At 44.6% G+C, this 13,392-nt stretch overlaps 1 protein-coding gene across 4 annotated transcripts in view; it reads left to right on the forward strand.

Annotated features, from left to right (window-relative positions):
* The first annotated feature begins 5,173 nt into the window (after positions 1-5,173).
* LOC144768710 (serine protease 27-like) overlaps positions 5,174-13,392 on the forward strand; it is a 415,681-nt gene continuing 407,462 nt past the window's right edge. For all 4 annotated transcript variants that reach the window (XM_078652580.1, XM_078652579.1, XM_078652577.1 and 1 more), the window contains exon 1: positions 5,174-5,440. In XM_078652580.1, coding sequence (XP_078508706.1) covers positions 5,401-5,440 — 40 coding nt within the window. In that variant the 5' untranslated portion in view covers positions 5,174-5,400. The remainder of the gene's footprint in view (positions 5,441-13,392) is intronic.

The following is a 13,392-nucleotide window of genomic DNA, read 5'->3' on the forward strand; positions in this document are numbered from 1 at the left end:
TACTGACACACTTGCCAGATGCTATTTTATTTACAGAAATTAGATGGATTGCTCAGCACCACTACTAAGACTTTTTATTGGATGTGCAGACCCACCCTGCATACGTTATGCATGATGCATGTATAATGTGGCACAGGGCTTCACATGCTCACTAACATTCCTGAGTACTTAGCTTTACATATGAAGATAATGTAGCTGAAACCATCATGCACAAAGTACAACAATAAAAGATTTTGGGCCAGCATTGGGTAACTATCAGTAGGGGCTCATTATTGGGCTCACCTGTCCTTCACAACAACATAGGTGCACAATGCTTGCCATGCGCCTACCCAGGCAAACTTGCACCATGTTGCAGGGGGTCCTGCGGTGCAAGGGATCATTGTTTGTGTGCATGGAAGGGACACATTCCTGCATGAAGCAGTCATCAGATAATTTTTCCTCTTTCTATGTGTCCACTTGAATGCAACACCTATATGCAGGGGATATCGAAGAGGGAACAGATATTATTTTTTCAGGTTGTGCATGCCTTACACAGACCCTGGGGATGCATATGTTTGTTGACCAGCGTAATAGTTACTGTTTGACTTTGCTATTGGGCATTGTCAATTGGACATGGATGTTTCTGGGTACACCCCCAGCAACATCCCTGGAATTCCACTTTCTCACACTTTAATGTGGGAATTATGCCAATTACATAATATGTTGTACTATGTAACATGGCTGGTTCTGGCCTATTATAGTGCCTGTGGCACATTGTGCCACCAGTACATCATCACAGTTACATCCTGGCAGCACAGTGGTGGCAGTCCAGGTTATAAATGTGTTAAACTCGGTCTGTTGCAGGGTGTTGTGTGATTGGTATTTCATAAGGGTTGTTTTATATTTGCACCTGCGTGTGGCAATTGTCAGGTGTGCCAGTGGGCTAGGACTACAGTTTTGAAATGTGTTTTTAGTTTTAAATGGGTATATGTTTTAAAAATGAGACATCTGCATGTCCAAGGTACAATACATTTGAGAGACACTTCACAGTTAATGACATGCATGACTTCTCTTTCCACAGCACGTCAGTAATTCAGCCAACCACCTTAGTTTATGCACTGCACAACATTACCTTGTTTGCAACATTGCCCCTTGTAGGAACATACCCTGTGTGTCTTGCGGTTCCTCATGCTGTGCACTGTCCTGTCCTGCAATTCCTACCACCAACTCGTCTGGGATGACCGCCGCAACCCGCTCCTCAAGGGCATCCAGCTCTTCCTGTTGTGCTGGGCTGCCTCCTCCTGTCAGCATTGCTTCCTTGCGATTTTGCGCCATTTTTTCTTTTGTCCTGCGCTTGATGTCATTCCAGCGTTTCTTAATGTCAATCACTGTCCTCTTTGATTGGGCCACACTGTTGACCTTTCTCAATATAGACTGACAAATGGCCTCTTTTTTTGATAATGGCAACTTCGAACTTGCAAAAAGCTGGTGTTGGTGGTCTGTCACCTCATTGATGAGTATGTCGTTCTCCTCACCACTGAAATTTACTTTCCTTTTCCTCTTTCCCTGTGTTTCAGGTTGGGCATCCTGGCTGCCATGTGGGAGGTTCCCTTGACTGCTGCTGTCTCCTTCATGCTCCATGGTAGCTATTTTTCGCTTTGCGGGAGAATTAGGAGATGGATGTGTGTATTTTTGTCGTTTTACCGGAATCTGACGCAACGTGAAAGTGGCGCAGAGCAACGTAGCCTTGCGTCAGAACCGTGAATCTGACTTACGGCACTTTTCGTTACGTCAAGACGGCAGCGTCTGCGTCACTTTTTTTCTACTCTCTGCGTCACTTGCGACATGATGCGCCATTGCATTAATTTGACGCATCGGCGTCGCAAAATAGTGACGCAGCGTGTCATACGGAATAGTGGCGCATCCCTGCGCATGCGCAAGGATGCGTCACTTTTCATAAATGAGGGCCCTGGTTTCTTGGGCTGCAGCCTACAGGAAATTCTAATAACCAATAATGGTGCTACTCTCTGTAACATGTCAATGTCAATGTCAGATGTTCTTGTATAGCGCGCAACTCACCGTGAGGTCTCATGGCGATAAGAGCAGCACCAGGATTGGATGGAGCATCCCTGCTGGATGCTCCTTCAAGCCTTTCAGGCCTGTGCTTGGTCTCCATCTAGCTATCTAAGACAGCTGAGTGGAGAGCTGCAATGTGCACATGTCACTTTGCCGGCTCAAGAGAGACAGCCAAACTGACAAGCGAACTTTGGAGGGGCCATCTTGCTCCTCCAGTCTTTTATGCTGCCAATCGGCAGCAGAGGACAACACCCCCTGTTTATTCCTGCTGGAGGCTGTTGCATCCTAAATGTTAAAAAGTAAAATGGCAATGAAATCATTTCATTGCCATTCTACTTTTCATGTGTAGTGCCACTGTAGCGGTCAGAGGGGGGACCCCCCTCATCCTCACAAAGAAACCGCTGCTGCAAAACATTGTACTGCTATAGATCCACATTCAAACTTTTAAACAAAATAAACATGACAGACAACGAACATACACTGCACAACCGTCCTTTATTACCTGACCAAGTCTGCATCCCAAACAGAGGTTACTCATTCCTACAATTGTAAATATTCAGATATGAAAAAGAATGAGGACTTTTGACGATTTAAAACCATTAATTGGCTTTACTATGATGACATCACAGGATATAACATGACTTACTACTGTACACAAATCAGAGAACCTTCTGGCTTCTGATCGAGAGAGCATCATGAGAAATAAATGTTGTTGCACTGGCCAGTTTTATCTCCACTAACAAGTTTCTTCATTGGTAAATCAAACTTTGCGAGGCAGTGATGTCAATTAGAAATGTATGTATTTTTGTAGGGCAATTAGAAATTCCAGCACCAATTCTGGGGCATTCATTTCAGAACTCGACAAGACATTCAGATACTGGTTTGTAATTCCTGGGTTTAAACCATAGCGTCCTCAAAAGCAAAACAATGACTTAGAGGAAACTGCAAGTTTTAGGTCTGCCAAAAGTCTAAATGCTAATTCTGTAGGACTCGCAAGTCTCCTTCTGAGAAAAATGATTTGCCCACAGAATTGCCATGTTTCTGCAGGTGTGTTCATGACCCTACCTCTCCAGTCCTCCTTTAAATCATGGTCATTCACCTTAAACAAAAACATCGTGGCCCTCATTTATGGGATTTTTGCAATGGACAGGAATGCATCATATTTATGCAATACGGTGAATTGCTGTACTTTCTCCCTGCGCTGGTGCTGTTTTGGCTGCCTAGCGCCAATGTATGCAACCTTGCACCATGAGGCAATGGTGCCTCTGTTGTATGCAGGATATTTCTGCAGGGTTTTTGTGCAGGAAGGAGCACCCTCCTGCACAGAAACAATACTAAAATGAATTTCCTCTCTCTATGTGTGCTGCAGAATGCAGCACACATAAAAAGAAGAAAGAATTAGGAGAAATAAACATATTTCTCCTCGTTAAGGCTCACCTCAGGAGGTGTAAGGATTTAGTGCCTTTCCATGTTTGCATGAGTTTGCAAATCTGGGACAGTGTTAAACACCAAGGGTGTTGTGTGGAAACACCCACCGCAACGTCCATTGATTGCCTCTTGATTTGCGCTGCATTGCCTCACTCAAAATTTATGAGGCCCCTCAAAGCCAAGCAGGATGGATTTGTATAGCTTCATCACTCTGATTCAGAGCCCCGCGTCACGTATGTACCACTTTACATGGTGCAAAAGTGAGGCAAGGCTCTCATAAATCACCCCCTGGAATTCAAGAGGTTGCCAATGAGTCCAAAAAACACAAACGCATTTCCTTGGTTGTTACAACAGGAAAGTTGAAATATCGACCTAGATGTAAATTGTGACCTTAATTTCAGTTACAAAAATAATGTGAAGTTAAATATAGATTTACTATTATTAATTCTGCCGTAGCAATATTTTGGGAGTTGGCATGATTGTTAAAATATACTGGTTGATGCTTCAAATCAAATAATGTGGTGAAAGAACATACACTTCAACCAATAACTCAACTTCCGGTTTCATTTATCTGACCATGGACTGGTACATGACACACAATCACCTTTGCCACTTGTCATCATTTGTATTGCTTGAAGTGCCCAGCGCATTCTTCAAAGCGCAGACACTGTGTAAGATGCCTTGGTCACAGCACAGAGAGGGGGTGTCTCTTTTAACACCACCCTTTGACGTAGTGACTTCCACCAGTATTGTAGGTTGATACAATAACTAGTGTTGCCACCTTTCTCAGAGATAAGTACCGCCCATTTTTGCACGTTTTAAGGTTCTTCGAAGACCTGGACGTGATAATGAAATCGATCTTTACATGAATCGCCTGTATTCTTTTTAATGTGGTTTTTCGGCCTTAGTTTACTTTAATTATTTGTAAGGGTTCAGAAAGGCAGTTCTAGAGCACATTTTAAAGTGTTTTCATTTTTGTATTTACCTCTTAAAATATGCCCTTCTAAGGGAAAAACACCAACTTTAAGTAATTGTCTTAATTTTTTTTACCAGCTGGTACGTTAAAATATTGGTCATGCTTGTAAAAAACTCTAGCTGTACAGTGCGAACCACAGAAAGTACACACAACAGCACGCCTTTTAGTATGCGAACATATACCGATTCTTTCAAAGTTTCTTGCACTATAAACAGTCTCTCACGGCCCACCCAGCCCTGGAAGGCCGTGACCCCCTAGAGCCGCTGGTTGTATAAATATTCGTTATTTTAAATGCAGGGCTGCTTTGGTTCTCCGAAGACTGCCCCGCCCTCCACCATCAGAGGTAAAGGAAGACACCTCGCTGCTGGGAGCTAGCCTCATGACGCAGCGTAAAATATGGTACACTACCCTCGGGGAGACTGCCCTTCACGCAGGGATTAACATATGATAGAAAAAGACCTCAAGCACAAACCCTCAATAATTGCCAGCGCGGTTGGGTTGGTCTAGGTGAAACATTCTTCAGCTCCTCTCTACGGTAAAACAGGTTTGTCAAACCAACTCTGCAATCACATGTGAGGAGAAAGAAACCGTGCGTGGTCAGCTCTCACTGGTGCGCCTTTTTTTGTTCCTCCTTCATCTGCACCAGTGCACTCGTTTCTGTGTTCAGGTGTCTTGGCTACTGTCAGGTGTCTGTACCTGTTTCTAGCCACAGAACCCCTTAGCCGGTCCCTCTTGTTCACACAGTGGGGCAGCCGTTCAGATTCCTGCTAGGCAAGAGCCGTTTCCACGTCACACTCCTGTGGCCTCTCATCCCTACAGCAATCATTCCTTTGGGCACTGTCTACCGGCTCGGTGCACATCTTCCTGCCCAGTCGATGATTTAAACAGCTGATCAGAGCAAATGTTCTACCTCAGGCGGTCGGGACCATAGGAAAGAGGAGATGGCTGTACTAGCCTCGCTGATTGCAGTCCTTTACACAGGTAAGTCTGTGCCCACCTTCATTTAGGCAGATGTTAAGATTTTTCCTATCCTCACCTAGGCACAGGTAAGAGTTTGTAGCTCCTTCATTTAGGCACAGGTAGACGTTTATAGCCTCTTCACCTAGCCACGTGTAGGCACTCTGGAGAGTTTGTATCTACTTCATCTAGGTAGAGATGGCAGTTTCTAGCTTCTTCACTTTGCTACGAGTATGCACACTGGAGAGTTTGAAGCTCCTTCACCTAGCCACAGGTAACACATTGGAGCTCCTACAGAGAGGCACAGCTAAGAGTGTGTAAGAGATTGTAGCTCCTTCACCTACGCAAATGTAGGAGTTGTGGATTCTTTACCTAGCCAAAGGTAGGCACAGGTAGGAGTTTGTGACTTCTTCTACTAGCCACAGGTAAGCACACATGAGAGTTTGTAGCTCGTTCACCTAGGCACAAGTTAGAGTTTGTAGCTCCATCACAGAGGCACAGGTTGGCACAGGTAGGAGTTTGTAGCTTCTTCACCTAGCCACAGGTAGACACACATAAGAGTTTGTAGCTCCTTCACCGAGGCACATGTAAGAAAGTGTAGCTCACTCAGCGAGGCACAGGTAAGAGTGTGTAGCTACTTCGCCTAGGCACAGGTAAGAGGTTGTAGCTCCATCACTTAAGCACAGGTAAGAAATTGTAGCTCCTTCAGCGAGACACATGTAAGTGTTTGTAGCTCCTTCACCTAGGCACAGGTGAGAGTTTGCAGCTCTTTTACCTAGGCACAGGTAAGAGTTTGCAGCTCCTTCACCTGGGCACAGGTAAGAGTTTGTAGCTCCTTCACCTAGGCACAGGTAAGGGCTTGTAGATCCTTCACCTGGGCACAGGTAAGAGTTTGTAGATCCTTCACATAGGCACAGGTAAGAGTTTGTAGCTCCTTCACCGAGGCACAGGTAAGAGTTTGTAGCTCCTTCACCTAGACATAGGTAAGAGTTTGTAGCTCCTTCACCAAGGCATAGTGAGTTTGTAGCTCCTTCACCTAGGCACAGGTAAAGGGTTGTAGCTCCTTCACCTAGGCACAGGTAAGAGTTTGAGATCTTCTTCCACTGGGCTCAGAAAATACTTTTTGTTCGTATTCATCTGGGCTCAGTCTGGCTCGACTCGCTAAAGGGGACACAATAAATTGACAGGCTGGGAGGCAGTTGCTTTTAGGGCTGAGTAGGCTGATAATTCCCCCCCAAAGCAGCCCTGAGTCCTTCTGAGAAAGAGAACCACACTAATGCTGTGGAGATGAATGGAAAGCTTGTTTGATGTGTTTACTCTGTTGTGTATGAGGCTGGAATTCCGTTTTTTCCTGAGATAATGCTTTTCCGCAATCTGCCCTGAGGCACAATGTTTCTTTTTTACCAAGAGGCACAAAATGCAGAGATATTGCCCCGATGATTTTGTCCCAGTGTCCTCTATTGGACATTATAAGGATACCACACGATCCACAACCTTCTTGAAGCAAGTAAACACAGGCGGAGGCCCTTTAGAAGGTAGTGGAATGTGAGAGATTTGGAATAACTTTTTAACTTACGCCTGGGGGTACTTTATTCCTTATACTGCATGAATACGTCATGAAGATTTCCCCCCAAAACCTTTAATCTGTGTCATTTTTCTGCTTCACATACAAGAGACAGTATAGTTGCAGATATGTAGAATAAATGTAGTCTATATAATGCAAAAGTAGGCAACACAATATGCAGCCAGTGTTTTCTGATTAAAACATATGGAGTCTCGAGTAGGACACTTTAAAAAATCCAGATATATAGTTCAGAATGTGGGGCAAAATAAGAATGAAACCTGCTTTGATGTAATAATCTCTAGCCGTGCCATAATAAGAAATTACTGATATCTTTCCTAACTGCTAGTACGCCCTTATTTTAAGGAAACACGACTCTGAAAAAGTTAGCCCTCTATTTGATTGTTGATACAGCATTGTCATTGAGCTCCCTAACCTGTCTTTCACACTTCTGCTGGGTATGGCTGCAGGTATTGTGATGTTCCAAAGCAACTATTTTAAGTCACTACAGTCGAATAGCTAGGCAGAGCTCTTATTACAGGTGAATAGACTGTAACAAGAAAATTAGAGACAGGTTCCTACGTATTTAATGCAGGCGTACGTGTATTAACAAGCCATTCTATAAGGGTAGCTTCACTTTAAAGTTGATGTTGCCTATCAAATCAAAGCATTTCTCAAAGATGTTCAACAATCACAGACGAGTTTGAAAATGTGTGGCACACTTCAACCTGCGCCTAATTCTTTGGAAACCGTTTGCTGTAGGCGCAGGGATAAAGGAAATTGCACATGTTACTGCTCATTGCTATTTAGCGTGGGGTATTTCATGTGTTTGATTGCTATAATCTTCTCTCGGTTTGCTACTTTTCAAGATTCATAGTTCTTAAAACATGTCAAGGTCATGTTACGTCAACGAATGCATTTGGTAGTTTTATACTGACATTTTATTTGTGCTATTGTACACGCAAGAGAGCTTGTTTTAGTTCCTGTTTTATTTCCTACTAGGGTAATGAAATATTATAGATAAGATAAGGTTGAGTTTTGCTGTGAGGATTGTGTTTTGAATCAATGACTCTTGTGGAGTGCTGTATAGTGTTGCAGTACTGCCACAATACTATACAGAGCCAATAATGCATTCGGTCTGTTGGAAGAATTCGTTTTTTTGAGTTGAACATATTTTATTGTCAATCAGTCAATAGTCTTTATTCGGTTTTCATTATTCGAAAAAACCCATAAAAGTACAAATTTAACGGGATTCCAGTTAAAAACAATTAAAAAATTGAAGAATACATTATGTAGTTAAAAAATACGACAGACATTGATTAATTAAGATTAGGACGATGATTTATACAGAATTTTAAAAAGCAGGCAACGGATTTAGCATATAGTTCATTTTCTAGCATCTGGAGTGCTAGAAATGCTGGTCGACAAGATCGGAGTCCCAATTGTCTCAATAACAGAAGAATCCATCGTCTACGTGGAGCCTCGTAAAATTTACAGAACAGGAAGACGTGGATTGAGGATTGTGGCGAGTTGTTGTCACACGGACATGGTGGCAAGTTCTTAGACCAGTCGTTCTGCTTAGGAAACAAGACCAACCTGTGAAATATAGTCAATCTGAGTCGAGTAAGCAAAAATGTCTCAAATTGACTTAAATTGTACTTCAGATATGGCTGGATCGAGAAGGTGGTTTGGATGGTCAGCAGATGCTGGACTGAACACTTTCCTATTTCTTGAGCCAATCGAAGATCGCCCAGATGAAGGAGAGAGATCCTTTTTAGCTCTTTTCTGGATATTTCAGAGAGGCCGGGTGAATAAAATAACTCTGCAGTCCTAGGTCATTAAAAAAGGACTTTACGTAAGCTAACCATCTGATCTTATGACTGTTATCAAGTAGCATGCATTCCTCTATGAGGGAACGGGTTAGCTCACACTGTTCAGTGGTCCAGATGCGCCGCCACATCATTATGGGCTGGATCTTAATAATATCTGCTATGTGGTCCAGTCCTAGTTCTAAGTGGCAGCTGTATGTCGTTGTGCTTTGGGGAACTGACAAAAGGTATCTAATAAAAAAGTTCTCTACCTTCTGTAATACTTTAGTATTTGAGTAGCCCCATAGCCCTGAACCATAACTGGCGACACTGGTGCATTTTGACTGATATATCCTCAGCATCTCTTCTGGCTATCTCTTGCCTAGCTTTTGAGCAAAAGCAACCAGCGCTTTTGTAGTCCTTAAAAAGGATAACTTCCTAGCTTGAATTGCCTTCACCCAGTTTATCTTATTGTCTATAAGGATCCCTAAATAAGGGTAAGAAGTTGTGGTCTCTAAGTTAGAGTTGTTAACAAATATGGCTTTACTTTTTGTTTTATTTTTTCCCGGACCAATATGCATTGTGAATGTCTTTTTTATGTTAATTTTAAGATTCAGGGAATGCATAAATTTACAATAGGTGTTTAGCGAGCGTTGTAGCTGTACTGGGGTTCTGGCCAAAATAACGTCGTCATCGGCGTATAAGAGCGCTGGCATTGGACGTCGCCGTATTGATGGTAGGTTTTGGCTCTCTTTGACCATTTCACACTCTAACCCGTTAGTATACAATGTGAATAAAAAGGGGGCCAGAACACACCCCTGTCTGACCCCCCTCTCAATGCTAAATGGCTTGGTTAGCTCTCCCTGAACCCCATATCTTACCCTAGCAGATGCGTATGAGTAAAGCTCTCTTAAGAAATTCACCAACTGAGGATCTGCCCCCATATCTAAGATTATCGGCCACAACTTTGAATGACTAACACAGTCGAAGGCTGCAGTTAGGTCTACATAGACCATGTGCAGGGCTCCTCCCTTCGCTGAGACGTACTTCCCTATTAATAGGGCTAGGTTCAAAGCCTGGTCGACCGTGCCCAGGCCTTCTCGGAACCCATATTGTAGATCCGAGACTATCCTATTGTCAGAGGCCCAGATCTGAAGATGGTCTAAAAGGATTCGTCCAACGGTTTAACCGAGGGAATCCAAAAGTGATATTGGCCGATAGCAAGCCGGGCTTTGACGGTCGCCCTTTTTAAAAATTGGGACCAGAATGAGCGTGGACCATGACTCAACTAGTCCTATGCTTACTGCTGCCTCCAATACCCTTGTTTAAATAGGAGACCACAGGTCTAGGTTATATTTAAAAAGGTCTGCCGGGACCCCGTCCAGGCCTGGTGCTTTGCCGGGTTTTGACATTTTAAGGGCACTGATAACTTCTTTATTTGTAATTTTTAACTGTAATGGGTAGTTGACTGGCTTCAAGCACTCTGCTGGACCTGATGGACTGTCATCATCCTTTCTAAAGATGTTTGAAAAGTGTTCGACCCACTCGGCGGCGTCTATCACCACTTCCAACTTTGGGGAATCATTTCCATCACAAAGTAAAGGAGATTTAACTATCCTCCAAAAGGTGATATTTTCTTTCATGAGGCAACTCTCATGTAGCTGCGTCCATAAGTTGTCCTTGATCTGAGTTTTTCGATTTTTTAGGGCTAGCTTGTAGCTTTTACGGAATTCCACTATTTCGTTTCTATCCCTTATTTCCCTTGTTAGAGCTACCTTTAATTTTGTATAGGCTTTTGTGCAATCTGTGCTAAACCAACCCTCCCTTAAGGACCCTTTCAATTTCTTTTTACGTAGGAGTTCGTCTCTTATGGTTTTAGTGATGGTCTCATAGTTGGACAGTACCAAGTCGGGGGTAGTGAACGGATCTAAACAAGCAAGGAACATGGGGAGAGCTTTCTTTAATACATTGGTCATTAATACATTGTTGTCGATCTTGCCCCATTTCAATGAGAAACCATTTAGTTTGTCTACCTGAAGAGACTGCTGGTTCAAAATACTCCAATAAGCTTTCTCTGCCAAAGCAGAGAAACTGCTCATTGAGAACAAATTTGAAAAGTGGTTGCTAATTGCGTTCATTATTGTTTCGAACATGCCTGATCTAGGTATGATGGTTTTTGACGTAAGTATAAAATCAATTATACTATTAGCACCCCTTCCATTAAAGGTTCTGGAAAAAGGTATGGGTGGATTGACTATTTAGTTTGCAAAACCCAGATTTGTAGCTGCCATTATTTCATTCATGTGGTCTCCGCCAGTCGTGTGTGAGAAGTGTGTCGGGTTGTTCCCACCCTCATCCTCAATACCACATTTTTTGGACCCACTTTCTTTCCACAGGGTCAAATTGAAGACACCGCCCCATATTAATGTTATTGATTTTTTAATATGTTTCTGGGGTAAGTCCTCAATTAAAAGGGAAATCTCATTTAAAACATGTGTTAATTCTGATGTGTTCAAGTTGTTGTAGAAGTTTATGATAATAGAGATAGTGGGAGTTTTATGAACTATCATTACAACCTGGTAATTGGTACCTAGCTTCAGAACTTCGATTTTGTCAGCGGGGAGGGTATTAGATATAAACGTTATCAAGCCCCCCTTAGCTCTTCCAGATAATGATGGAATTCCTTTTGAAAAATAGGTTTTGTAACCCAGCAAATGAACTGGGGTACATAACCATGTTTCCTGTAGAGCAATAATGTTATGTGATGTTGCTTCTGTACTCCAGTTGGTATTCGCAAATTTATTCTGAAATCCAGTCAATCAATCAATCAAAGACATTTATAGAGCGCGCTACTCACCCATAGGGTCTCAAGGCGCTGGGGGGGGGTGCCGTTACTGCTCGAACAGCCAGGTCTTGAGCTTCTTCCTGAAGGAGAGGTGGTCTTGGGTCAGGCGTAGGTCGGTCGGGAGGGAGTTCCAGGTCTTGGCGGCCAGGTAAGAGAAGGACCTTCCTCCTGTTGTCGCTCTTCGGATGCGGGGGACGGCGGCGAGGGCGTGGCTGGTTGATCGGAGGTGGCGCTTGGGAGCATAGAAGTTGATTCGGTTGTTGAGGTAGCTCGGGCCTTGATCGTGTAGGGCTTTGTGTGCGTGGGTGAGGAGACGGAAGGTTATTCTTTTGTTGACGGGGAGCCAGTGCAGGTCTCTCAGATGTCCGGAGATGTGGCTGTTCCGTGGGATGTCGAGGATGAGTCTGGCTGAGGCGTTCTGGATCCGCTGGAGTCTCTTCTGGAGCTTGGCGGTGGTTCCGGCGTAGAGGGCGTTGCCGTAGTCCAGTCGGCTGGTGACGAGGGCCTGGGTGACAGTCTTCCTGGTCTCGGTGGGGATCCACCAGAAGATCTTCCGTAGCATGCGCAGGATGTTGAAGCATGACGAGGAGACGGCGTTGACTTGTCTGGTCATGGAGAGGGAGGAGTCCAGGATGAAGCCCAGGTTGCGTGCGTGGTCCGTCGGTTTGGGTGCGGTGCCCAGGGCGGGGGGCCACCAGGAGTCGTCCCAGGCGGAGGGCGAGGAGCCCAGGATGAGGACCTCCGTCTTGTCTGAGTTCAGTTTCAGGCGGCTGGTCGTCATCCACTCGGCTACATCTTTCATCCCTTCGTGCAGGTTGGCTCTGGCGGCGGCGGGGTCGTTGGTCAGGGAGAGGATCAGCTGGGTGTCGTCGGCGTAGGAGATTATGTTGAGGTTGTGTTGGCGTCCGATGGCCGTGAGGGGGCTCATGTAGACGTTGAAGAGGGTGGGACTCAGCGAGGATCCTTGAGGGACGCCGCAGATGACTTCGGTGGCCTCTGACTTGTACGGTGGTAGGCGGACTCTCTGTGTCCTTCCGTCGAGGAAAGAGGTGATCCATTCCAGTGCCTTCTCCTGGATTCCGACGTTGCCGAGGCGCTGCACTAGGGTGCGGTGGCAGACAGTGTCGAATGCCGCGGAGAGGTCTAGGAGGATGAGGGCCGCTGTTTCTCCGTTGTCCATCAGGGCTCGGATGTCATCGGTGGCAGCGATGAGGGCGGTCTCAGTGCTGTGGTTGGCTCGGAAGCCAGACTGTGAGGGGTCGAGGGCTCCATTCGATCCAAATCCAGCTACGTTCCAGAAGATGATGTCTAGTATTGAATTCCTGTTATCAACATCAGATAATAATTTGGAATTCGTTGAGGAAGGTAGTACCTTAGGTGTACTGATTATATGAATCTCTTCAGTCTCTCCCTCCCCTAGTGGGCCTGGCCTATCTCGAACAATCCTGGGACTTCTTGAGTTTGGCATACTTGGTAATGGGCCCTTGGAAGTGTTTAGTGAGTCAATTGTGTTTAATACGCGTGGGACCGTGGGCAGTATGTTGGTGAGTCAATCTACCCCATCCAAACCGGTAAAGGCAGCAAATCTATTTGAGGTCTGGATGTTGAAAGTTGGGCCCCCAAGGGTGCTGTTGTTTGGGTTGATTAACCTTGATTGCTGGGGTAGAAGTGACCTAGGATAAAAATAACTCAGGTCATGTATCCTGATCCCCTCCCCTCCACTCTCATGATACCAGTCGTTGAGGAACGAGATGACCCTGTG

Source organism: Lissotriton helveticus, chromosome 7, assembly GCF_964261635.1.
Source record: "Lissotriton helveticus chromosome 7, aLisHel1.1, whole genome shotgun sequence".
Classification (NCBI taxonomy): domain Eukaryota; kingdom Metazoa; phylum Chordata; class Amphibia; order Caudata; family Salamandridae; genus Lissotriton; species Lissotriton helveticus.